This window comes from Arvicanthis niloticus, chromosome 5 (assembly GCF_011762505.2).
Source record: "Arvicanthis niloticus isolate mArvNil1 chromosome 5, mArvNil1.pat.X, whole genome shotgun sequence".
In the NCBI taxonomy this organism is placed as follows: domain Eukaryota; kingdom Metazoa; phylum Chordata; class Mammalia; order Rodentia; family Muridae; genus Arvicanthis; species Arvicanthis niloticus.
Genome location: NC_047662.1, coordinates 7,183,758 through 7,210,062, shown reverse-complemented (window position 1 = coordinate 7,210,062; position 26,305 = coordinate 7,183,758). Strand labels below are relative to the sequence as shown.

Genomic DNA, 26,305 nt, shown 5'->3' with positions numbered 1-26,305 from the left:
TAATAAAAGCCCTGGAGAAATCCCCCCCCCCCCCAATCACTGGAACAGTTAAAGTCAAAGTGACAGGTAGACAGGCAGTACCCTGGCTGTGTGTCTGTGTGAGCCTGCCACGCCAAAACTCTCAGATCCTGTCAGGGGAGGAAAGACAGACAACACAGCATTGCCAAAGAAGTTCAGACAGAGCCAAGATACACTGACCACATGACCTGCAAGTCCACTAATGCGATTTTACCAAAACCATAGACATGTCCTTATACACACTCTACATGAATATTCATAGCCTTAAACTAAAATAAGGACTGTGGGGAGCACATCTTACAAGGACCCCCATGATTCCTACCAGCTGTGTGTGCCCTTTTGAGTTCCCTCCCCTAGGGTATGGGTGGAATCTATGACTTGCTTCTGCCTAAAGTATGTCAAAGAAGATAGGTTGCACAAAATTACATTAATGTGGACAAGATACAAGACTATGATGTCTATCTAAGAACCTTCAGTGCTAGCACCCTAAAAGCAAAAGCAGGTGGATCTCTGGGAGTTCAAGCCAGCATGATCTACATAGCAAGTTCCAGAACAACCAGGGCTACATAATAGAGAGACCTTTCTAAACAAATAAACAAACAAACCAATAAATGGAATAAAATTTATGTTGTTTTTAGCCTGCTAAATTTATAGTGATACTGTTATGGAGCAATAGAGAACTAATACAATCCAAATGCCCATCAACTAGTTTACACACCAACTGTAATGCTCTACTCCTTAGTAATACTCATCAACTAGTTTACACACCAACTGTAATGCTCTACTCCTTAGTAATACTCATCAACTAGTTTACACACCAACTGTAATGCTCTACTCCTTAGTAATAAGTAGAAAGGGGCCTTGGAGGAAGGGGGAGGGAGAGAGAGAGCGCGCTCAGAGGTTAAGAGTCCTCTTACAGAGGACCCAAATTTTGTTCCCAGCAGCCACGTAAGTAGCTCACAACCACCTGTAACTCCAGCTCCTAGGGAAACTGAAGCCCTAAATTCCACAGGCACCTGTACTCACATATGTACATGCACAGAACATAATTTAAAAAATGAAACAGGTAGGCAGAGGCAGGAGGATCTCTGTGGGTTCAAGGCCAGTCTGGTCCACACAAGTGAGTTCCAGGACAGCCAGGAATACATACAGAGACTTTATCTCAAAAAATAAGATAAAAACAAAACAAAAACACTAGTCAGGTGGTTGGTGGCGCACACCTATTGTTGCAGAACTCAAAAGGCAGAGACAAGCAGATCTCTGAGTTTGAGGACAGCCTGGTCTATAGAATCAGTTCCAAGACAGTCAGGGCTACACAAATCCTGTCTCACAAAAACAAAACAAAACAAAACAAAAACAACAACAGAACAAAAATAACCCTAATGAATGGAATGTCCCAGTGAGTAAGGCACTTGCCCTCAGTCCCTAATTCAATCCCAAGGACCCATACGGTGGAGGAGAGCACCAACTCCCACAGTTGTCCTCTGATCACTATGTGTGCCATGGCACATGTGCACAAACACACGGCATACAATCAAATATATGTATTTTTATATTAGTGAATTACAGATAAAGAGTATGGAAATTTTCACAAACAACATTATAACCAAGAAATGCCTAAAAGAATAGGTGATGGGGGCTGGAGAGATGGCTCAGCGGTTAAGAGCACTGGCTAACTCTTCCAGAGGTCCTGAGTTCAATTCCCAGCAACCACATGGTGGCTCACAATCATCTGTAATGAGATCCAATGACTTCTTCTGGTGTGTCTGAAGACAACATACAGAATACTCATATACATAAAATAATTTAAAAAAAAAAAAAAAAAAAGGATAGGTTATAAACTGAAAGACTAATATTACCCATAGTGATAGAAGCCGGCAGCAGAGGCTCACCTAGGAGCAGAACACTGAGGAATATACAATTATTTTTATCTTGATCCTGGTGATGCTAACACAGACACATCGCAATTTCTCAAAACTCATTAAAGTAACCACACCACACTATTAAAATTCTGCAGTAAAGTTTAAGGAACAAAGGACTTTGTCCTACAGTAAAATATCGAATCTAAAGTAGCACTTGCAAGGTAACAAAGGAAGCTGCTCGTTTAGAAAATTACCTTACACAAAGATATGGAAGTCACCACCTTAACCAAGCAACCAAACTTAGCTGCAACCACAAAGGACTGAGCCATGTGACTGCAGGGACACGTCGCTGAGAACACAATGTTGCCCGAATGATATCTCACAAGAGAGAGTTAACTTCATCTAAACATGTGAAACGAAATCAAAAGGAACAGGAGAGATGGCTCAGCAGTTACCAGCACTGGCTGCTCTTCCAGGGTTGGACTCCTGGCACTACTGTCTGCAACTCCAGTTCCAGGGGATCCAACACCCTCACACAGACACATATGAGGGCAAAACACCAATGCACATAAAATATAAACAAACAAACAAGGAAAACAATCTGAAAAATAAAGATAGAAAACAGGCTAGAAACAATAGCCCATGGACGATGTGCAGAGTTCGATCCTGCTTCTTGACCTCTGGCAGTGTTAGGGACAGAACCCAGAGCTTGCACACTCTGGGTAAATGCTATGCCGGGTACCAATGTCTTTGTTTTAAAAAGCAGTCTCCCTAAGTAGCTCAGGCTTAAGGTTTTACATTTGTGGGGGTTTATTACATTTATTTCTTTATGTGTGTGTTGGGGGGGAGTAGGTATCAGAGAACAACTTGAAAGAATTGGTTCCCTCCTTCCATCATGTGGGTTCCAGGAACTGAACCCAGATCTTCAAGCATTAGGCTGGCTTAGAACTCAACATCCTCCTGCATCAGGATAGGAAGCAAAAAATGGAATTCTAACAACTGTCTTTTTTTTTTTTTCCCAAGACAGAGATCCTCTAGCATAAACACTGGCACTTGTAACATCTTTTGAAATTTCAAGAGAAATTACATCAAAATAATGAAAAGAACAACTTTGCTAGAGTAGAGTGGAAAAAAAACAAAACAAAACCACCACACAGCCAATGTGCAATACTTTGTGTCAGCCTTGTGTCAGGTGAGGTGAGTACTTTGACATAAAGCAACCCACCAAGTCTCAGAGCAACCCTGTCAGGTAGGCACCAGTCTTTTCCGACTTTATAGACTCAGTAATAGATTACAAAGTTAAGTAAACTGGCCAGATCTCACAGCTGAACATACACCAAGAATACACATATGGGCAGACTGAACATCCATACACATAAAATAATAAAGAGCAACTAGAACACACCTCGTTGACCTCTGGCCCACGGACGCGCACAGGGCACGCGAACCAGAGAGGTAGACTTCAGCACCTTACACTGTCTCTCAGGGAAAGAGGGTTCTTCACTCACCACTAGGAACCAGAAATGACACCATGAACTTTCTGAGACACAAAATACTGGTCCAGCCCCATAGGTCTATAAGCCACGCAGCCAAGCTTGGGGATTATCCAACAGCCTTTAGTGGCACTCTGCTCAAATGAAGAAATGTCAGGCAAATGCAGGGAGCATTAGTTCTCTGGAAATGCTGACTCAGAGTGGGCTAGAGCGCTGGGTGGTTCAGTGGTTAGGAAAATGTAAGGGCTCGGTTCCCAGCACCCATGACTGCAGACCCCTACTGCCTGGCACTCCAGCTCCAGAAACAACACTCTGAAGGCACCTGCACTCATGTGTGCACACCCACACATAGATACGCACGTGCACATGATAAAATAAGTAGTAAATCTTAAAAAGTAAAGAAAAATGGTCTCACCCACTCACTATACGTGCCAGAAGAGGCAAGAAAACACTTGCCACAATAGGACTGACAACCTGACACCGATCCCAGAACCCACATCAAGGTGGAAAGAAAGAACCAACTCCACAGAGACGTCCTTTGACCTCCACACAAACACTGTGGTACACTCATGCCTACACCCACACACACACTCACTCACTCACACAATAAAATCTGAATTTGAAGGAAAAACAATGTAAGTAGATTTATGGTGACTGAAGAGATGGAGCTGCAGGTGAGTCCTGCATAAACATGAGGACCTGACTTCAACCCTAGAACCAACATAAAACTTGAGCAGAGACACATGCCTGGAATCCAGCCAGCACTGGAGATGCGAAGATAGGAGGCTTGCTGGGCCTCACTGGCCAGCCAGTCTAGCTAAATCCATGAACTCCAGGTTCAGTGAGAGGCGCTGTCTCACAAACTAAGAGCAATTAAGAGCACTGGCTGCTCTTCCAAGGACCCAGGCTTGCTTCCCAGCCTCCACATGGAGTTTGACTATGTCTGTAACCTCTGGCCTGATTCTGAGATAGATAGCTTGACCTCTGAGTGACACACAGACTCAGAGACACACAGACAGAACACAGACACACACGTACACACTCAAAAAACAATAATTGCTGGGCGTAGCGGTAAATGTTTTTAATCTTCAGCATTCAAAAGACAGAGCCAGGTAAAGCTCGAGACCAACCTGGTCTACACAGTGAGTTCCAAGGCAGCTAAGGGCTACAGAGGAAGATTGTGTCTCAAGAAAAACACCATTTATTAGTTATTAATTAATTAAAAGATTTTTTTAATTAAAATTGAGGCTGGGAATATAGCTAGTTGGTAGAATGCCTGCCTAGCACACACAAGGTCCTATTTCAATCCTATCATCACAGACTGAGTGGCACATGCCTGAGGTCTCACCACTGGTGAGGTAGAGGCAGAAGGATCAGAAGTTCAAGATCATCCTCAGCTACGTAAAGCTCACGGCTATTTGGTTCACATGAAATGCTGTCTCAGCTTCAGTGCACTTAGACCTACAACAGTGGCGCATGCCTGTAATCTCAGCATCTAGGAGGCTGAGGCAGGAAGTTCCCACGTTTGTCTGCCTGTGCTACACAGTGAGACGTTATACATCCATATATATTTTTAAGTGCGTATTTGCAGCTTATTGTTAGATAGTGACAGGACATGACAGAAAAGAGTCCAACTTTTTCCTCAGGCTGCCAGCACATTCTGATGCAATGCTCTCTCTGTCAGCTCTGGAAAGGAGGGCAAAGGAGAAACAGACTGAAATCACACAAGTGGTGGCCAGACCCTTAAGGGCCTTGGACTTCCAGAAACTGTGTACACAGTTCAATCCCACCCTCAAGAGGTCAGAAAAAATTCAGACACTGAGGCACACTACAGTTTAGCCAACTGGGTGGGATACCACAAGAAAGGAAGGGCCGTTCTTCAGACACTGCCGAGTCCAGAATCGTTCCTAATTGTTTCCGAAGTCTTACAGCACACTGGAACACTCACACCACTAACAGAGGCTGATTTAAGTGTCCAGATCCTTTAAGTGTGATCCCCCTAATTGACTTATCACGAGTGGAAAGAAAGTATTAAGTAGTAGTCCTCTGCCTAGGAAGGAAGTGAAGCATCGGTAAGTGGTTTCAAACTCTTAAAGGTTCTTCAAGAAGTTGACAGATGAATGATGAGCTTCCCAGGCTAAAACTATTGTTCCTCCTAGGTCAATCCTAATTAAATTTAAACATAAGATAGCCAACTAGCAAGGACACTTAAGTAGGAGCCGAAGTCAAGGCCCAGTGGTGCACGTGATTTAGGGCATGTTACAAACCTTGCTACCATGCCAGGCGGTGGTGGCGCACGCCTTTATTTAATCCCAGCACTTGGGAGGCACAGGCAGGCGGATTTCTGAGTTTGAGGTCTACAGAGTGAGTTCCAGGACAGCCAGGGATACACAGAGAAACCCTGTCTCAAGAAAAAAAAACAAAAACAAAAACCTTGCTACCCACTTCTGCACTTTACAAAGAGAAGAGAGACTTAAATAATCAGCACTACTCTGGGGCCAAAGAGAAGGCTGAGCAGGTAAAGGTGCTTGCGGCCAAGCCTGAGGACCTGAGTTCCATCTCTGAGATCCACATGGTGGACGGAGAACCGATTCCTGCAAGGTTGTCCTCCGCCTTCCACCAGCGCCATGCTGCACACACGTACACAAAAATAAACAAAAATCAAAAGTGAACATAACTTGTCTTCTGCATGACTGCACACAGGCAGTAAAAGGGCGGTCTCTCCTCTTAGCATCTCTCCTCATCCCACTCCGCCTTTGGCTAAGAAACCCCTTCAGGAGCCATATCATCACGACTTCCAGGCAGCAGAAGCCCAAGCATCAACAGTGGCCCTCACTGTCCCATAAGCGAAGCGGGATTTAGTTAAATGTGCAGGTGAAGAACTCGGAGGCGAGTCTTTGACTAAGAAAACCAAACCCAGATAAGCGGGGCTGAATCCTCAGCTAAAGGCTCGGTGGCGTCTGTTATTTAAAGTATGTCCACTTTCTCCTAACGTACTGAGAGGGCAGGAGTCCTCGCAGGGACGCCCTAACTTGGCAAGGAAAGCCCCAAGGCGAATGAAGACCAACATGCTGGCACTTTCGGGGCCGAGGCCGTGGCAGCGGGAGGCGTCAGGCCTTTCCCCACAGGGGACAGCCGGGTACCGACGAGCCTTCCCACCTCTCCTCCAGCAGGGCCCTCCATCTGTGCGCTGAGGACCTAACTGGAGTCCTCCACCCTTCCTGACCAAGTCCAGCGGGCTCCGAGAGGCCGCCGGGCGGGAAGCGGGGGCCTGAGACCGGGTCGAGACCCCAACCCCGGAATGTGGTGAGAGAGGGGTCACCGGGGGAGGAACCGGGTGGGGAGGACCCGGAGAGGGGCGGGGCCCAGAGGAGTAACGAAGTCGGGGGTCCTCGGCTTCAGGGAGTCAGGGTCGCCGCCCCACTGCCAGCCGCGCGCCGAGCGCCGCTCCGGCCCCGACCCCTGACCGTCGCGACGGAGAAGTCCCACTCCCCTCACCTGGTTCGGCTGCTCTGCCTGCTCCGAGGACGCCATCTTTCTCAGGCCTGACTAATCGACCGCCGCTGGCCCAAGTTTCTCCCAAGAGCACTTGCACTAGCTCTCCAGACAAGACCAAAATAGGAAGACCTGAGCTTGTCGATGGGGGCGGGCTCCGGGCAGAAAGGGTTGAGCCTGGTGTCCCGATTACCTTGCAGTTTACAGGACAGTCCATAGTCCAAATTATTATTTTTTTTTAATAGAATATCTTTTGCTGTTGTTGTTTTACATTGTTAATATATAAACTCTGTGGTTTAGTCACATCCACTCCTAACATCCTCACCCCACGCTCCCCACATCACCCACTAGGTTCACCTTTTTAAAATAAATTTACATGTTTTTATGTTTAGAGTTGTTTGTTTGTTTGTTTGTTTTCTAGACAAGGCCTCACGTAGTTCAAAGTAACCTCAAACTTTCTATGTAGCCCGAGATGAACTTCTGATCCTCCTGCCTCCGCTTCACCGTGCTGAGGTAACAGACTTGGGCCACACACGCGTTTTTATTCTTGAAGTAAATCTCTCCCTATTCTCATAGCACCGTGGGCACATTTAGGGACTACTTATTTAATAAATACATGAAAATGTAAGTTAAAATGTAGCCCGTCGGTACAGTATTATTCACTAAGTACCTACTGTTTTTCAGAAGCGTTCAAAAGCTCCAACAACTTTCTTTTTTTTTTTTTTTTGGTTTTTCGAGACAGGGTTTCTCTGTGTAGCTCTGGCTGTCCTGGAACTCACTCTGTAGACCAGGCTGGCCTCGAACTCAGAAATCCGCCTGCCTCTGCCTCCCAAGTGCTGGGATTAAAGGCGAGCGCCACCACCGCCCGGCTCCAACAACTTTCTTAAGAAACCCATGTGCACAATAGTGCTTTCTCAGGCTGCCTCTCCTAATGCCCATGCTTAATCTATATTAGAACTGACTCTTAAGATGGGTTGTAGCTTAGTTGGTAAAGCATGCAGAAAAAATTGAGCTCCCGCACCATAAATACCTGGTATAGTGGTGTGCACCTGTGATCACAGCACATGGGCTACATACTGAGTTCGAGGCCAGTCTAGACTACATGAGGCTCTGGGGGTTTTTTTGCTTTGTTTGTTTTTTAAGGAAAAAAAAAAAGGTGGAAGATTGGAACACCCAACTTTTGCCCGTAAGCACAAACAGACACACAACTGCAGCATCTGAGAACTCTGACATTTGTGGAGAGAATAAGCTGTCTGTGAACCATCATCATGGTAGCTGAATTGTCAGATCTATGGCTTTAGTTTTTTTTGAGACAGGATCTCACTGTGTGTCTCGAGCTGGCTCAAACTCAAGATCCCCTCTTCTGCCTCCAGAGTTCTGGGATTATAAGTGTCCCACCATGCCCTCGTCTTTGACCTTAATCAATATCACCACCCGACTACTACTTCCAACATCACTATTTTGTATGTATATGATGCTGAACCCTTGTGTGCTAAGCAAGTGCTTTACCACTGAGCCACAGCCTCAATCCCAATTCTTTTGTTTGTTTGTTTGTTTTGTTTTGTTTTGTTTTTTGAGACAGGGTTTCTCTGTGTAGCCCTGGCTGTCTTGGAACTCACTCTGTAGACCAGGCTGGCCTCGAACTCAGAGATCCACCTGCCTCTGCCTCCCAAGTGCTGGGATTAAAGGCATGCACCACCACTGCCCGGCCAATCCCAATTCTTTTCATGTTAAACACTAGTTTTTCTGGAGGATCAAAAACCAACAACAAAACAGACTTGTAATACAGCCGAGGAATATGTTGCCAAGCAGCGTCTGGGCATTTCATGATGCTCCTTTCCCATTGCTTTCTGACGTGAGATCTCATCATTCTGTCTTGCCAGAGGACAGATTTTCTTAATTTCTATTTATTTTCACTTCTGTAATCAAGCACTGCTCCGTTCTATAAAATACTGTTAAGCGTCCCCACTGAGCAGAACAGAAAAGGTTGATCTTATAGCCAGGAAACTTACAAAAGAAAGAGGATTTTTTTCACTTCAAAGTTACTTTCCTTATAAATCAAAGACAAGGAGACATAACAATAGAAAAATAACTGGTTAGTCAACCAATGGTCACTTCACCTTTTTGTGTAAGAATTAAGGCAGAGAAAACTTCTTGATCATGCCAAGCAGTGTGAGCCTGTTTGAGAAATCTGCCTAGCTCTCTAATTTTGATTTCTGGGAAATCTAGATAAGGTTTATTTTTAATTCAGTCATGTGAAACCTTTGAATGAGTGTCTTTTACCCCCAATACTAGGAGTCAAACTTAAAGTCTTATTCAGACTAGCAAATGTTTTAGTAATTAGCTACCCCTAGTCTGTATTTTTCTTTTTAGCCCAATTTGTTGGTGTCTAAAACAACTACTTAGCCTACAGCAATGCCCTCCTGTTAATGCTATTTAGTAACCTTTTTGTGTAGCTAAGAAGAGATGTCTGGTAGATGGCTCATCAGTTAAGAGCACTGGCTGCTCTTGCAGAGAAGCCTGAGTCTGGACCTCAGCGCCCACATGGTGGCTCACAACTTTCCAGACCTACAGGTCCAGGACATGTCTTCTGATCTCAGCAGCAGGCTGTTCTATGTTGAAAACTGACTTCCTTCAAAATATCCTGAGGTCGTGGTATCTTACAGATACACGTAGGATAGAAAGACCTGGAAAGTTCAAAGGACATATATCCCTCTCAAATCTTGACAATTGAGAATCAAACAAAACAAACAAACAAACAAAACAAAAAAAAGAGCTGGAGAGATGGCTCAGTGGTTAGGAGCACTGACTGCTCTTCCAGAGGTCCTGAGTTCAAGTCCCAGCAACCACATGGTGGCTCACAACCATCTGTAATAGGATCTGATGCCCTCTTCTGGTGTGTCTGAAGATAGCTACAGTGTACTCATATACATAAACTAAATAAATAAATCTTAATAAAAAAAAAAAGTCAGGCAGTGGTGACACACACCTTTAATCCCAGCACTTGGGAGGCAGAGGCAGGTGGATTTCTGAGTTTGAGGCCAGTCTGGTCTACAGAGTGAGTTCCAGGAAAGCCTGGGCTATACAGAGAAACCCTGTCTCGAAAAACCAAAAATAATAATAATAATAACCACTGTTAAGTTTGCCTGTATGGAGACAACCATACTATGTCTGAGCAATATCTATTATAAAGTAGGTACTGAACTGCACTGGTTTATTTTATTATTTAGTTGTGTTTTTTTTTGTTTTTTTTTTTTTTTTTTTTTTGTTTTTTTGTTTTTTTTGTTTTTTGGTTTTTCGAGACAGGGTTTCTCTGGTAGCCTTGGCTATCCTGGAACTCACTCTGTAGACCAGGCTGGCCTCGAACTCAGAAATCCGCCTGCCTCTGCCTCCCAAGTGCTGGGATTAAAGGCGTGCGCCACCACCGCCCGGCTCAGTGGCAACTCTTAAAGCATGAAAACGTGGCTGGCAATGTAGTGAGAACTATGCTTACCATACATGAAACCCTGGGTTCCATCATACAGTGTTTCAGAGAAGAAAGGGGGGGAGAGGAAAGAGAGGAGGGGAAAGAAAAAAACAGTCAGAAGAAATCACCAACCCCAACCACATTCCTAAACTGACTCCCCCGCCCCTGGCTTTGAACCAAGAAACTACAACTCCCGTTGTGCCCTGAAACGCCTGTGATTAGCCACTACTAGAACTACGTCTCCCGGCGTGCCTTGGTCTCGCGTAACTTGCTGAGAGAACTACATCTCCCGGCAGGCCGCGGAAGGAGGGGGTGTCAAAACTTAGGGAAGCGACTCTGGACTGCCTAGTATTTCCCAGAATCGGCCAGGTCCCACTTTGAGGATGGCGCTGTTTCGGGGAGCCAGCGCCCCGGACCCGGACGATGTCAGGCCTCTCAAACCGTGTCTGCTACGCCGCAATCACAGCCGTGATCAGCACGGCGTGGCAGCCTCCAGTCTCGAGGAGCTGAGGAGCAAAGGTTGGCTGCTGAGAGGACCGGGCGGGACGGGAAGGTGACCCCAGAGCCTAGGGACTGCAGCGGCCCACGTGGGTCCAGCGATTGACAGATTCCTGGAGTTTTTACTTACCTACACTGAGAGGAGCCGTGAAGGGGACGGAAAACTGCAGATCCAGGCTCACTGGCCAGATTTTGGACCAAACGACGTCCAGCGTATTCTGTCCATTCTGGCTCACAGAGGCGGTACTGGGGCTCCCCGGCGGGGTGGAAATGGGTGTCCGCAGTCAGTCTCTGTTCCATTAAAAGGGAGCTGCCGGTTCAAATAAGGAACGTAAGCCAGGTTCTGAGCCTGACTATACCTTGCACTTAACCATCTCTAGACCCTTAGTTTTCTCAGCAGTGTAGTGGGTGTGTTTCCAGCCTTGCTTCAAAGGATTCTTGGAACTCTCAAGTGAGATGGTCTGTTCAATCGCTACTTACAAGCGTTATTAGCCGGTAGCAACAAATGAGGTACCCAAAGAAGTTCTGCAGGTCTTTCATGTCAGCTAGCTCCCGGCACGTAAGGTGTGCGCCAGGGTGTGCAGCGCTTCCTGAGAGCTGCTGAGACCCAGGAGCAGGGTTTGATCTGGTGACAGGGATTCTGTCACACCAAGGTTTGCATTTCACCCCAGGCACAAGCTTAGTTCAACTTTAATGCCGATTCAGTTGCGTTGGCTTGGTGTCCTTGGCACAGAGGCTTCTGTTCTCTGCAGCGGAGCCTATAGGAGACTGCCTGTTCTATTTTGGGTGATGACAGTCTTATGGAAAGCCTCTTGCCTGGCAATAAGATAAATGAAAAGACACTGAGTCAAGCTTCTGCCAATACTGTATTTTCCTTTGGTCTAGAAGAACTGCGAAAGAAAATAGCTATAGAGAGAAGCCACCTTCTTTTTGTTTTCAGACCTTTGATGTGTAGAATTTAAGATTACCACCGAATTAAGTGAGCTAGAGTCAGCATTACCCATCCTCAGTAATCAGACCAGCCTCTGGTTGGATGCTTATTTACCTAGACTCATGCCTCCTATGTTAGGATGCTGGGAAGATGGCTCAGCTGCTAAAAGAGCTTGCTGCTCTTGCAGAGGGTCTAGGCTCAGTTCTTAGTACCCACATGGTGGCTCACAACCTTCTGTAAGTCCAGTTCCAGGGCATCCAACACCCACTTCTGGCCTCCGTGGGTAGGCACAACGCATATATGTAGTATACACACATACATTAAAAAAAAATCACTCATACATGTAAAATCTAAACAAACAAAAAGTTCAGTCTTAATTGTGCCACTTACAGAGGGTTTTGAGCAAGCTCCTTGACCTCTCAGAGCTTGGGTTCATTGTCTGCAAATTGGGAATAACGATAGTAACTCGTTTATAGCATTCGTTCTTTTTAAACCGCAAACACAGTTAGAATAGTACCAGGCATGTGATGAACATCACACACGTGGGGCAAACCAGAGAGTACTAAGACAGATATCATTTCCTTATGGATGTTTGTCACCTGGCAAATGTTTTCTTCTTCTCAGCCTGTGAACTACTGGCCATTGACAACTCCCTGACACCGATCACCCTGGTCCTGGCCGAGGACGGGACAATAGTGGACGATGAAGACTATTTCCTCTGCCTCCCTTCCAATACGAAGTTTGTGGTGTTGGCCTGCAATGAGAAGTGGACATACAGCGATTCGGGTAAGAAATGTAGGCTGTGGAACCAATGGCCTACGCAGGCCAGCGGTTGCTGTTTGTCTGGTTGTCTAAGCTCTTACACAGCAAATGTTACCCAAGCATCTCTGCGCGCCAGGCACGGTGCTAAGGCCTGGGGATGAAGAGGAAGGAGACATCTCACCTAGACCCATAGCGGCTGAAACCCAGCGTGTCAATAAAAACAGGGGTGTGAGTCTTAGCTCTGCCATTTCTAGCCAGGGAGCTGGGCAAACTACACAGCCTGCTGGACCATCATCCTTAGTGAAATACTAATTACAGTGTCTGCCCAACTGTGATGACCAGGAATGTCTCCGGACATTGTCGTATTAGTGACTGATCTTGTCTGGCACACAGAAAGATCTCAGCAGAGGTTAATGCCACCGTCAGCAGCATTGCAGATTCAGAGTTGGTTAGCGCTTGTCCTAGAGCTAGAGAGACATCTTTTCAAAGACTGCTGCTGCTGAATTTGGACAATCAGCTTTCCCCCTACCCCCTGCCCCCTACCTCCCCTACCTCCCCTCCCTCCCCTCCCTCGGCTCTATCAACCACCTGCCCCAATTAAAGAAAGGATCCGACTCCACCACCCACCCCCCCACTCCCTGGGAGGAGTTGGACGAAAGAGTGTTGGAAGTCCTAGGCTAGGCTCAACTACATAGTGAATTCAAGTCTATTATGTGCTGCCTGAAGCCCTAACACCTCCTCCTCCCTCTTTTCAAACCTCCCCCCACCCAAGCACAGAGATTATCAAAAGACAGGTACGTTGGGATCCTTGTCCCATATGTTGCCATACCTTAGGGTTAAGTGGCTTCTGCTTCCTTTTTTGCCTTTTGAGACAAAGTCTTACTCTGTAGATCAGGCTGGCTTCTGACTTGCTGCAATCCTCCTGCCTCAGCCTTCTGAGGGCTGGGATTAAAGATGTTAGCCACCACACTTAGTGTAAATAATACAGTGCAGTTTCAAACAGAAATACGTTGAAGGCAGAGAAGGAAAAATTAAAGCCCGAGGTGGGAATTAGCTTTCCTGTAAATCCCTGAGAAAAGGTCCCTCCCTGTCACCATCCTGAGTGGTCAGTCCGAAGGACGTGCACATTCTTCACAGTGCTGTGTGTTGGGGCCTTGAGTGACTGACCAGCATTCTCTCTGTATCAGATGGAGGAACAGCTTGGGTTTCCCAAGAGTCCTTTGAAGCGGATCAAACGGACAGCGGGGCAGGGGTGAAGTGGAAGAATGTGGCCAGGCAGCTGAAAGAGGACCTGTCCAGCATCATCCTGCTATCAGAAGAGGACCTCCAAGTAAGTCTTTTCCACAGCCCACCACACTCAGCAGCCTCTACTGCCCCAGAACCTTAGGTTCTATGCCACAAGCTCGCCTGCTGTAGTACTTGCGTTGTTTTATTGTCTGTTAATTTCTTTCTTTTTTTTTTTTTTAATTTTATTTACATGAGCACACTGTAGCTGTCATCAGACACACCAGAAGACTGCATCAGATCCCATTACAGATGGTTGTGAGCCACCATGTGGTTGCTGGGAATTGAACTCAGGACCTCTGGAAGAGCAGTCGGTGCTCTTAACCACTGAGCCACCTCGCCAGCCCTGTTAATTTCTTTTAATTGTCCATTTATTTGAGATTTTTAAAAGATCTTTTAAGATGTTTATTTGTTTGTTTGTTTGAAGATAAGAGCCTCTCTGTATAGTCCTGGCTGTCCTGGAACTCATACTGTAGACCAAGCTAGTCTTAAACTCACAGAAAGCCACCTGTTTCTGTCTCATAGGTGCTGGACCTAAAGGTGTGTGGCACTCTACGGGGCTAAGATTTATTTTTATTTATATGTATGTGTGTGTATCTGTGGGTGTTCACAGAACCCAGAAAGGGCATTGGATCTTGTGGAGTTGGAGTCAAAGGTGGCTGTGAGATGCCCAACATGGGTGCTGGGAACCAGCTTCCAGTTGTCTGAAAAAGGCAGTAAGCATGCTTAAGCACTGAGCCCTGTTTTGGTTTTCTGGGATAGGTGGGGTCTCTTGTAGCCCAGTCTGTCTCTTCCTGCTCTACTGCCAAGGTGCTAGGATTGCAGGATGCACCAGACTATGGGGTCATGGGCCAGAGCTCTCGGGTTGGGGGTCCGCGGACCAGGAGGCAGCCAGGAACTGACTGGTCTCAGCCCTTGGGCTCTCAGGTGCTGCTGAGAGGCCTTGGAAAGGCCGAGAAGGGGCAGGGGGTGGGACATCCAGGCTGGATCAACAGAAAGCTGGGGAGCTCCATCTGCGTCTGGCAGAGAATGAGACTCTTGGTCCGGAGACTTCCTTGGCTGGGTCATGGCTGGCTCAACTAGCTCTCTTGAGTTAGTGGCCTCCAAGGACATTCTCCACGGTTCCCCACAGTGGACCCCAAAGAAGAGAGGTAGTCCATGGTCTTAAAATGTTTATTGTCGTGGTAGAAAATGGATGAAGCTGTAGCCTGTTCTCAGGGCAGGCCTGAGGTTAAATACCTTTTGCAAGGAGGAGAGTCTGGGAAGGAATGCTTAATTGGCTAAGCCCTCTGGCCTTTAGGTATCTCATGAATATGGAGATGTCTTGAGACTCTGCCGCCTGTGTCTTGCCCTGTCTTACGTGACTGATAGCCACAAACCTCTCTGTGGGAGGGGTTGTAGCTATGTGAAAGGGGCCAGGGGCCTAGGAACAAGGCGGAACTCCTCCTGTCCCTGGAGGGTCTAAGGGGGTTCAAGGCCTACTTGACCAGGTACCCAGCTGCCTCTCACAGACCCACTCCCCACAACAGACCACTCTTTGTTGTTTTCTAGGTTGATTTATTTAGTGCTAGGGAGTGAGCATGCTGAGCCCTGCTTCACCACTGAGCTACACTTCTACCATTTACCTCCAGTAGGACTTAATTCGCAAATAAGTCTTACACCTAGAACCTTCATTCTGTGTAGCCCTGGCTGTCCTGGAACTCACTCTGTAGACCAGGCTGGCCTGGAACTCAGGAATCCGCCTGCCTCTGCCTCCCAAGTGCTGGGATTAAAGGTGTGCATCTCCACTACTCTGCAAAAATAACCTTTTTTTTTTTTTAATTTATTTTGTGTATATGAGAATTGTATGTATATCTGCATGTTAGAGAAGTGCATCAGATCCCATCACAGATGGTTGTGAGCCACCATATGGGTGCTGGGAACTGAACTCAGGACTTCTGGAAGAAGAGCAGTCAGTGCTCTAACGGCTGAGCCATCTCTCCAGCCCCCAAAATAACCTTTTTAAAAATCTATTATCTTATTTGTATATGTATGGCTGTTTTGTCTGTGTTTGTCTATGCGCCACTTTCATGCCTGACGCTCATGGAGGCCAGAAGAAGGTGCCCTGTCCCCTAGAACTGGAGTGACAAACAGTTGTGAACAGCCACATGGGTGCCCTGGAACTTATCTTGGGTTTTCTGAGAAGGCAGCAAGTGCCCTTATCCTCTGACCTCTCTCTCCGGTTGTTTTTTTACCATTCAGTATACAAGAAACTCATGAGTGGATTTTTAAGATGCAAATGCCCAGGACCCACCCTAGACCGTTTAAGTGGACACACAGGGCAGTATCAGGGGTGGGGAGTACCTATAGATGGGAGGGTGATAAGAAAGTGACTCTGGTTACTTTTAAACTTACATATTTATTTTGAATAAGTAAGATAAAGAATAAACCGGTGTAGTGGGGCACACCTTGAATCCCAGCACTTGGGAGGCAGAGAGGCAGGGGGATCTCTTGAGTTTGAGGCCAGCCTGGTCTACATAGTAAGACCCTGTCTCAAATAATAATGATAATGTCGCTCCTGTCTAGATCAGCAGAGTGTGGTGAGGATGGCCCGTTATGGGCCCATAATAAGGGATGGGATTTCAGGGCTGAGGGGACAGTAAGTACAGCTCCTAAGCTCCGTTCTCAGAACTCACGAGAAAAAGGCAGGAGTGATGGTTCAAGCTAATAACCCCAGCCCTGGGGGGCTGATGGCATGGCCCTGGGGCTGGATGACTACCCAGCCTCACCTAACTAGTGAATTTCTTGTGTCAGGGAGACATAAGAAAAGGCAGCTAACACCGGAAGAATGATAGCTGGCCTCCACGTGCCGGTGCACACAGAAACACGCACACGGCACGCACAGTGCAGCATCAATGAATCTATTTTCAGTATTTTATATGTGGGGGTGGGTGGGAGGGACTTGCTTCTCATGGGCATGTGTGAGGATGACTTAGGGACTGAGTTCTCTCCTACTTTATTGTGGGATCCAGGTGAACGTAAGTCATTGGACATATACAGCAAGCGCTTCACCGTCTGAGCCGTCTCTCCAGCCTCACAGAATCTAAAAAGCACTGTACTAACTGAAAGGAGCCAGACAATAGACCATGAAATTATGATTACGATAGACCATGCAACTGTGATCACAGTACTCAAAAAACGTATACTTTTTTTATCTTTTACGTTTGTTTTCACTGGGACAAGGTCTAGCTTTGTAGCCCTGGCCGGCGTTGGTCTTATTACATAGCTCAGGTTGGCCTCAGACTTGCAAATAATCTTGCTGCTTCCGCCTCCCAAGTGCTGGAAACAGATGTTCATCAACAAACACATCTGGCTCTGTGACTACATTTATACAAATGTGCTAGGGTTTGTAATACAATGGAGAGGAAAAGCAGACAGAGACAAAAGGATCATCCTATGTGGCCAGCCTGGGCTACCTAGTAAAGACCCTGACTCAAAACCAGGAAACAAAAAAGCAGCTACATGACCATGTGATCTGGGACACTGAGCTGCGCTGTAGCTGCTACTGAGCTTGGTTTGAGATAGTGGTTCTCTCCTTGGTGCTGGCATGGGGTACACACGCTTCGTCTGCACCCTCAGCAGCACGGGTCGTGTAAGACAGGAGGTAGTGGTGGACTATGCTAGAACTCCTGAGTGGAGGCAGGGTGCCAACTCTGGGAGAGCATGAGCCTCCTCCAGGGACCTTTCCCTCCTGGGAGACAGCTGACCTGTCAGTTTCCCTCCAAGATATTTTGCCTACAAACAAGTATGCCCGTTTTCTCTTGTTTGTTTGTTTGTTTGTTTGTTTGTTTGTTTTGTTGTGTTGTGTTTTGAGAGGGTTTCTCTGTGTAGCCCTGGCTGTCCTGGAGCTTACTCTATAGACCAGGCTGGTCCCAAACTCACAGAGATCCTCCTGCTTCTGCCTTCCGAGTGCTGGGATTAAAAGTGTGCACCATCATGCCCAGTCTTTATTATTTATCTTTAAATAATACATCTTTTATTTGTTTTTAATTTATTAAAATTGTATGTGTGTGTATGTTTGTAGTGTGTATGTACCGTGCTCACCTGTGGATGCACATGTAGAGGCCAGAGGTCCATATTGGTCCTTAGCTCTATTTCACAGAGATGCTTACCTGTAAAATAAATTCAGAGAATAATTGCTCAATTAAAGGGTACATGCATTTTAAACATTGGCAGGTTCCCAAGAAATAACAAACTAAGAGTCTGAACAAGATGGAGCCTGCATGGGGAAGTCTGGGCCTGTGTTCTGGACAGGAGGAAGGCAAGAGCCTTTAATTTTCCCATCTTTTATTGTGGGTGTGACTGTGTGAACGTGCATGTGTAAGTATGGGTACCCACAGAGGCCAAAAGAGAGTGTCAGGACCCCTGGAGCTGGAGTTATAGGAGATTGTAAGCTGTCTGCTGTAGATGCTGGGAATCAAATTTGAGTCATGTGCAAGAGCAATGTACACTCTTATCCTCTGGGCCTTCTCTCCAGGCCTTCATTGTTTTAAGAATGAAAAGGACAGAAGGCACGGTAGTGTACGCCTGTCACCTAGCACTTGGGAGGCTAAGAAGGGAAGCTTGCCAAACAGCCAGCCTGGACTAGTGAGCTCCAGCCCAGCCTGAGCCACACAGGGAAACTCTTGACTCCAAAATGGGGGGCCTGGGATGCAGCTCACATGGTACAGAGGTTGCCTAATGTGGATGAAGCCCTGGCTTTGATCCCCAGCAGGTTATGGAGTGTGTGTGTGTGTGTGTGTATGTGTGTGTGTGTGTGTGTGTGTGTGTGTGTGTGTGTGTGTGTGTGTAGAGCTCCGTACTATGGAGAACAAGCAAGGAGGACTCGAAGTTCAAGTTCATTCTCAGCTACAAGTCAAGCTGAGTGTACAAGAGTCCCAAAGAAACCAAAAGTACTTCCGAGGCTGGCTGCCCATGAAGAAGGGAGAAGGGCGGCCATCAACAGCTCTGGACCGAGGAGGGGAGGAAGATGTGATTCTAGCATACTAGAGATGTGAACTCTTTAGTTTTTATCTTTTAAAGATTTATTTATTTTATGTATGTGAGTACACTGTTGCTGTCTTCAGACACACCAGAAGAGGGCATCGGATCCCATTACAGATGGTTGTGAGCCACCATGTGGTTGCTGGGAATTGAACTCAGGACCTCTGGAAGAGCAGTCAGTGCTCTTAACTGCTGGGCCATCTCTCCATCCCCTAAAGCATGGATCATTTTATTATCAGCTCTTTTTGCTTGTTTTCAGTACTAACAATCAAACCCAGCCTTGCAAGCCTCAGGCTCACCCGGCCTCTGAGTCCCACCCTAGCTTTGTGAAATTTGTGTGTTTCTTCAGCTGCCAAGCAAGCTAACATACCTCTAAGTTCAGACCAGCTGCCAAGAGTGTCAACAGTGTTCCCTTCCTTGTGAAGCACTTTTGTTGTTGTTGATTCGAACCCGGTCTTAGGTATTGCAGACTGGCCCTAAACTCGTCATGTAGCCGTAGCCGCGCTGGGCTTAAGGTGTGTACTTCCATACTGTCTTCCCGTTTATGCTGGTTCCCCTAAGGTCCTGACTCGGGCTCACACTTACCAATACGCTACCAACAGAGCTGCGTGCTCAGGCCTAGGTTGTTGTTTGTTTTGGAGACAAGGTCTCTATAGCCAAGCTAACCCCAAACTCTTAGCAATTCTCCTGCCCCAGACTCCTGAAGGGAGGGTGGGCTTGTAGGCATGCACAACCATGACTAGCTTCTTCTTCTTGTGTTTTTTTTTTTTTTTTTTTTTTTTTTTGAAGCAATGTTGTTTATTAAGAAAGGGTTTTACTATCCATGTAAGCATTGCCATCAACGGAGCTGCACAGATAAAGGACAGTACAAGCCAGACATGGTGGCTCATGTCTAATTCCAGCACTTGCAGGGCAGATATCTGTGATTTCAAGGCCAGCCCAGTATATACAGTTCCAAACCAGCAATGGTTTCAGAGTAAGACTTTGTCCCAACAAAACAAAACAAAAACACACACACAAAAAACCACCAGAACCCCAAGACATAGCTGTAGACTTCTTAAGAGAATTCTGCCTAAACCTACTCTAATTTTTAAAGGTGTTTCCTTCATGTGAGTGAGTGTCCTGCCTGCATACAGACATGTGCACATGTGCTTGCCTGTTAGATCCTGAACTGCGGTTACTCATGGTTGTGAGCCACTGTGAGCTCTAAGACTTGGACTGGTTCTTCTCCAAGAGCAACAAGTGCTCTTAGCCACTGAGCCATTTCTCCAGACTATAAACCTACATTTAATCAAGTGTTGTATATTAAACAAGCAAAAAAAACAAAAAACCGCTGAGCGTACCAAAACTTATCCTTCAGGTAAATTTAGAATAAATGGCCAGCCGGGCGGTGGTGGCGCAAGCCTTTAATCCCAGCACTTGGGAGGCAGAGGCAGGCGAATTTCTATGTTCAAGGCTGGCCTGGTCTACAGAGTAAGTTCCAGGACAGCCAGAACTACACAGAGAAACCCTGTCTCAAAAAACCAAAATAATAATAATAATAATAATAATAATAATAATAATAATAATAATAAAATAATATAATAAAAATAATAAATCCTTCACGGATTGGACATGCCATGTCAAAGCTCAGCATAGGTTACATCTTACAACAGAGTCTTGGGCTGGTGAGATGGCTCAGCAGGAAAACTTGTAGCACAACCTCAGGACCTGAGTCAGGAAACAGGTAATTTTTTTTTTTTTTTTGGTTTTTTGAGACAGGGTTCCTCTGTGTAGCCCTGGCTGTCCTGGAACTCACTCTGTAGACCAGGCTGGCCTTGAACTCAGAAATCCGCCTGCCTCTGCCTCCCAAGTGCTGGGATTAAAGGCGTGTACCACCACTACCCAGCCCAGATAAATATTTTTAAGAAACAGGGCCAGCAGCACAGCGTAGTGGGTGAAGGCAGCACTTCCATCCCTGGAGCCCACAGGGTACACACTCAGTTCTCACAGTCGCCTGCCTTCTGCTACCCACATCCGGGCTCTGCTTACTCACTCTGGCGCCTTTATGTCCACACTCACAGACACCACAAACACAGTAATAACAGTACTAATATTTTTTAAATTCTTTATATTGACTCATTGTGGAAATGATCGGTTGCCTCCTTTAGTGTCTTTGTTGGATTTTTTTTTTCCCTTGCTAAGATTTAATTATATGTGGTGTGTGTGTGTGTGTGTGTGTGTGTGTGTTGTGGGGATGGTGTGTAAGTCCAGGTGCTGGTAGAGGCCAGAGGTGTGGGTCCCCTGAAGCTAGAGTTATAGGAAGTTGTGGGCCACCCTGCATAAGTGCTGAGAACAGCACTCAGGTCCTCTGCAAGAGCAGTGCAGACTCTTAACTGCTGAGCCATCTCTCCAGCCGGTGTGTGGTGTCGCCTCCTGCCTTTCTGCCAGCCGGAGAAGGCAGAGCAAAGGAACGAGCCCATGTTTTCCATCAAGAGATCAGACACTGCTTCATGCCGGACCGGAAGGGGCAAGCGAGGTCTGGGACGAGTGCTGTGGTTCCGTCTTCTCTCTGGGTACCCTGTGCCCACGGTGTACCACCTGGAGAGGAAGTCAGGATGGGGGCGGTGGCCATGGTCCACATTTCCCCTCGGGATGTCTGCACAACAGGCAGGAGGGAGAAAGTGGAGCCGGAGATGAGCAGGGTCCAGTCCGATTGGGAGCAAGTGCCAAGTACCGGAGGGGCTGTGGAAGAGAAAAGCCTTCTTCGGGGATCTTTGGAGCAGCTCTTTTAGGTGAAGGCCTTTGCCCTGGTGATCGTTAATGAAGCAGCTCTGAGATGGTCCTGCTTATTCAGATTGCTTTTTTTTTTGGGGGGGGGGTGCATGTAAATGCATACACTTTATTCGGAGTGAATTAGGGATTATATGCTCTTAGGGTAAGGACATGAGAATATCCAGGAAGGGAAAGTCACTGGCTGAAGGTTAAGGCTATGTAGATACCTCCTCAGCATGGAGAACTCTAGGCGCTACCTGAATGAGAGCCCATGGCCCTCTCGGTTGGGTGCCATGGTTCCGAGTTCCAGAGCAGGTCCAGGAAACATCTGAGATTCCCTGGGTTTGAGCTCGCTCCGCCTCACCAGCTGTTATGCCTGTCTGGTGGCACAGCCCACTGGCCCTGCACCCCTGTGGCTGAATTTCAAAATGGAGGCTTAATTTTTTTTTTTTTTTTTTGGTTTTTCGACACAGGTGTCCTGGAACTCACTCTGTAGACCAGGCTGGCCTTGAACTCAGAAATTCACCTGCCTCTGCCTCCCAAGTGCTGGGATTAAAGGTGTGCGCCACCACCGCCCGGCCTTAATTTTGTTTTTAACGAGACACCAGCACATCATTTCCCCAGTTTGCACACTAGGATTTTGGAAATGTCAACCGTTTTTCTCTTAAAGTAACTTGAGGAAAAGATGAGCTGGTTCTGAACTGGACGCTGGAGCGCTAGGGCCTGCCTTGCGCCTTCTCAGAGCCTTTATCTGATGCCAGGCACTCATCGACATCCCGTGTACAGAGCTGGCACAGGAACTCTGCCAGAGCTGCGCCACTGTCCAAGGGCTGCAGAGCACGCTCCAGCAGGTGCTTGACCAGCGAGAGGAAGCCCGCCAGTCCAAGCAGCTCCTGGAACTCTATCTCCAGGCCCTGGAGAAAGAGGGCAACATCTTATCCAACCAGAAAGGTAAGACTCCCTCTGCAGCTACTGGGGAGCAGCCTTGGGGGGGAGGCCTTGTCTGCAGAGCAGCCCAGTTCCCTGAGGACGACGTCCCTGGGAAGAACGCCTGCTTGGCTGGGGACCGTGCTTTCGTCGCCTGCTGCTTTACTGTCTGTCTACATTGCAGAGTCCAAAGCTGCCCTCAGTGAAGAGCCGGATGCAGTTGACACAGGCATCAGCAGAGAGACGGCTTCAGACGTGGTGCTCAGAAGCCAGATCCTTACTGCACTGAAGGAGAAGCCTGCTCCAGAGCTGAGTTTATCTAGTCAGGATTTGGAGGTGGGCAAGAACTAGGGGCCCAAAAGTGCAGAGAGCAGTTTCCTAGGAAGTGTAGTTTGGAGGCACGGAGGCTGGATGTGGGTTTCCTTTACCTCTACTGACTTACAACGCCCATTGGCCTTTTCCTAGGGTCAGAGCATGTGCAGACATCTCACTTAATGTAAATCCAGCTGGCTTTTCTGAGGGGGGAGAGGCAGGGTCTCTCTGTGTAGCCCTGGCTGTCCTGGAACTTGCTTTATAGACCAGGCTAGCCTTGAACTCACAGAGATCTGCCTGCCTCTGCCTCCCAAGTGCTGGGATTAAAGGCGTGCGCCACCAACGATCAGCTCCAAATGACTTTTAAAAGAAAAAGGATTTAAAAAGAAGAAAAGGGAAGTACGTCCTCAGGTCAGCAAACATTAGTCTCTTGTCCAGATTGATAATGACCGGGAAGAACTGTGGGGCTGAAGCTTCTGCGGTGGCTTCAAGGGATAAAGAATCCAAGATCCCTAAGTACCCTGAGGCCAGTGTAGTCACAAGGTCACAAAGGCAAACTTGGGGCTGGGGTGGGGATCACCACTTGGCAGACATTCACAAGGCCCCGGGTTTGGTCCCCAACACCATGGAAATAATAAAGGTGGGCTTCTGGGCCACCTTGTGCTGGCTCTCTCAAGAGCAGAGAGCTTAGTGACCTGACAAGGGGGTCCCTCAGGGTGGCGCTCTCATCTGTGTACCTCCTACCGATGCCAGGTAAAAGGGAAGGAGATTATATTAACTTGAGCTTAATTCAATTTCCCGTTGTGCTTGGGAGATTTTAAAAAGATATGTAATCATGTGCCATAAAAGGTACATCCTAGCCTGGTGGTGGCACACAGCTTTAATCCTAGCGCTCAGGAATCAGAGGCATGTAGATCTCTGAGTTTGAGACCAGCCTGGTCTACAGAGTGAGTTCCAGGACAGCAAAGGCTATACAGAAAAACCCTGTATTTAAAAAGAGAGAGAGAGAGAGAGAGAGAGAGAGAGAGAGAGAGAGAGAGAGAGAGAGAGAGAGAGAGAGAGAGAGAGAGAAAGAAAGAAAGGGGAGGGGGAAGGAAAGGAGAGGAAAGGGACGGAAAGGAAAGGAAGACAGGCACATCATAGTGCATTCCAGTCTGGCCTGGGCTGCAGTACCGGTCCCTGTCTCCAAGAGAGAAGAAAATCAGAAGCCTGGCGAGGGATGCAGATCGGTGGTCTCAGTGGTTCTTATTCTTGCTGCAGTCGGTCTCCATGGAGGACCCCAAAGCCCTGGCTGTTGCTCTGAGCTGGGACATAAAGAAGGCAGAGACAGTGCAGCAGGCCTGTGCCGCGGAACTCGCCCTGCGCCTGCAGCAAGTGCAGAGCTTGCATTCACTCAGGAATCTCTCTGCACGGAGGAACCCACTACCTGGGGAACCGCAGAGGCCCAAACGAGCCAAACGAGACCTCTCATAGCCAATCCGGAAACAAGCTTTGCGAGAGCCGTGGTTCTGCAGTCAGTAAACACCTTTCCAGTGGTCTCCTTACCGCCTACACTTCCCCTCCACCCCTTGCCCCGCGGTGTGCTCTCCTAGCTCCTGAAAGCCGGTCCGTGGCTGTGCATACGCACCCCCTCTACCTCCTGTTAATGTACTGGGACTTCTGTTTTGTTTTCCTATCTGAAGGAGTGTTTGCCTGCATGTATGTCTGTGTACCTCATGTCCATGAAGGCCAGAAGAGAACGTCAGGTCCCCTTGGAACTGGAGTTACAGACAGCTCTCAGCAGCCATGTAGGTGCTGGGAATTGACTCTGGGTGTTCTAGAAGCGTGGCCAGGCCTCTCAGCCACTGAGCCGTCTCTCCAGCTCCCCGAATGTGCCTAGCGTGTGTTAGGCCTTAGGTTCCAGGGAAAGTACTGGGCAAGGGCAGTGAAAACCTGTCGTATACTTTGGACTTGATGTCCTTACTCTACAACTTGAACAATAGAGCTTTAGACACGCAATGGTAGAGAAAAGGCGCCCAGCAGCAGCGATCACCCGTGAACTTACTTCTAGAGTTATTAAATGCGGCCGGGCAGTGGTGGCACACGCCTTTAATCCCAGCACTTGGGAGGCAGAGGCAGGCGGATTTCTGAGTTTGAGGCCAGCCTGGTCTACAGAGTGAGTTCCAGGACAGCCAGGGCTACACAGAGAAACCCTATCTCGAAAAACAAAAATAAACAAAACAAAACAAAACAAAAAAAAAAAAAAAAGAAAGAAAGAAAACTGCAGTTGCTGTTTGCTTAAAGGCACAGCCTGCATTTGCCTGTCCCCAGGGACATGGAGTCTATCCGCTGTTTAGAATGTCTGACTCAGTGTGTGAAGCCGTTACACTGTGAAACCCCATTCCGCTTTTTAATATGTTTTGCCAGCGGGGGGTAGAAAGAGTCATTAAGTGAGTCCCATGCTCTGCCGCTCAGGTTTCTCCTTGCAGACCAGGGCACTTCTAGTTCTTCTCTGCTCAGAGTTCTGCAGCTTCTGCAATCAACAGTGCTGTCTGCTTTCAAGGAAAGGACGCCTCGTTACCGGTCATTTGACTTTTACAAACGCTGGGAGAAAACAGTGCTACCGAGTCTCCAGCCACCTACTCTGTCTGTCTGTCTGTCTGTCTGTCTGTCTGTCTCTGTGTGTGTGTGTGTGTTGTGGGGACTGAACCAGGGCTTCATTCATAGATGCTGAGCAGGTCCTTCGTAATGAACCATACCCAGCCTCACATTGACAAAGATGTCAGTCGCAGGGTGAAGGTGGGATGTACAAAGCAGATGAAAACAATTGTTTCCTTGCCTACAGGGGGAGTTGGGTCCTCAGCAGCCTTTACATCTTATGGTGCCTGACAGCGCCAGTTGCCAGTGTTGGCATCAACAGCTCCTCCCACAGCTTTGTGGTGCCTCAGTCCTTAAATAAAAGCCATTGCTGATGCTCACTCCAGCAGACCCCGCCTCATCTTCATGGGGCTTTGCAGTCCATAAATAAAAGCCACCGTTGATCATCCGCCTGCTCTTACTTGTTCAGAAACACTAATCCCTTCCCAGTGTAACAGCACACAAACACAAAGGGAAATGCTTTCCAGTAAATAGCGTGTATGTTACACTGTGTGTGACCAAATACATCAAAGCTGTCGGATTCTTGTGTTAGCATCAGGTTGCCTTGAATTTGACACAGGCAGGCTGGCAGAGAGTTGTCAGACTGCACAGCAGCAGCATCCTGGCAGAGAGATTTTCCCAAACAAGCTCTGAACAGAGTATCACCTGTCCTTAGGTTACATCTTAAAAGTGTGTGTTCCTAGAAATCCAGGATATATTAAAACTAAAAATAAATTTTAAAATAATCCTGGCACTTGGGAGGCAGAGGCAAGAGGCCCTCTGTGAGTCTGAGGCCACGCTCGTCTACATTGAACTACAGGTTGGCCAAGGTTACACAGTAGGACACCCTGGCTTAAAAAAAATA

The 26,305-nt window shown here is 47.3% G+C and overlaps 2 protein-coding genes and 1 long non-coding RNA gene across 4 annotated transcripts in view; 2 read left to right on the top strand and 1 right to left on the bottom strand.

Annotated features, from left to right (window-relative positions):
• Positions 1-6,982, bottom strand: part of Pex14 (peroxisomal biogenesis factor 14) — a 136,424-nt gene extending 129,442 nt beyond the window's left edge. Inside the window, exon 1 of one of the 2 annotated variants that reach the window (XM_034503447.2) lies at positions 6,872-6,982. In XM_034503447.2, the coding sequence (XP_034359338.1) occupies positions 6,872-6,907 (36 nt within the window). In that variant the 5' untranslated portion in view covers positions 6,908-6,982. Of the gene's footprint in view, positions 1-6,532; positions 6,664-6,871 lie in introns of those variants that run through there. The other variant, XM_076933740.1, reaches the window with a different exon arrangement.
• On the top strand, positions 6,250-7,236 carry LOC143442280 (uncharacterized). The gene is made up of 3 exons (XR_013110315.1): positions 6,250-6,345; positions 6,544-6,679; positions 6,776-7,236. It is a non-coding gene; the product is annotated as an uncharacterized LOC143442280 (long non-coding RNA).
• A 3,390-nt stretch (positions 7,237-10,626) lies between these two features.
• Dffa (DNA fragmentation factor subunit alpha) lies at positions 10,627-25,085 on the top strand. Its single transcript, XM_034503496.2, has 6 exons — positions 10,627-10,853; positions 12,388-12,549; positions 13,713-13,855; positions 22,347-22,536; positions 22,697-22,848; positions 24,085-25,085. The coding sequence occupies exons 1-6, from the start codon at positions 10,718-10,720 to the stop codon at positions 24,295-24,297; spliced, it is 996 nt and encodes a 331-aa protein (XP_034359387.1). The 5' UTR covers positions 10,627-10,717; the 3' UTR covers positions 24,298-25,085.
• Positions 25,086-26,305: the final 1,220 nt, after the last annotated feature.

Bases quoted from the DNA above. Each gene is read 5' to 3' on its own strand.
- Dffa (XM_034503496.2), top strand. From the start codon at position 10,718: ATGGCGCTGTTTCGGGGAGCCAGCGCCCCGGACCCGGACGATGTCAGG. The intron at 22,537-22,696 runs GTAAGACTCCCT...TCTACATTGCAG, and splicing joins CATCTTATCCAACCAGAAAG to AGTCCAAAGCTGCCCTCAGT. The intron at 22,849-24,084 runs GTGGGCAAGAAC...TTCTTGCTGCAG, and splicing joins TATCTAGTCAGGATTTGGAG to TCGGTCTCCATGGAGGACCC.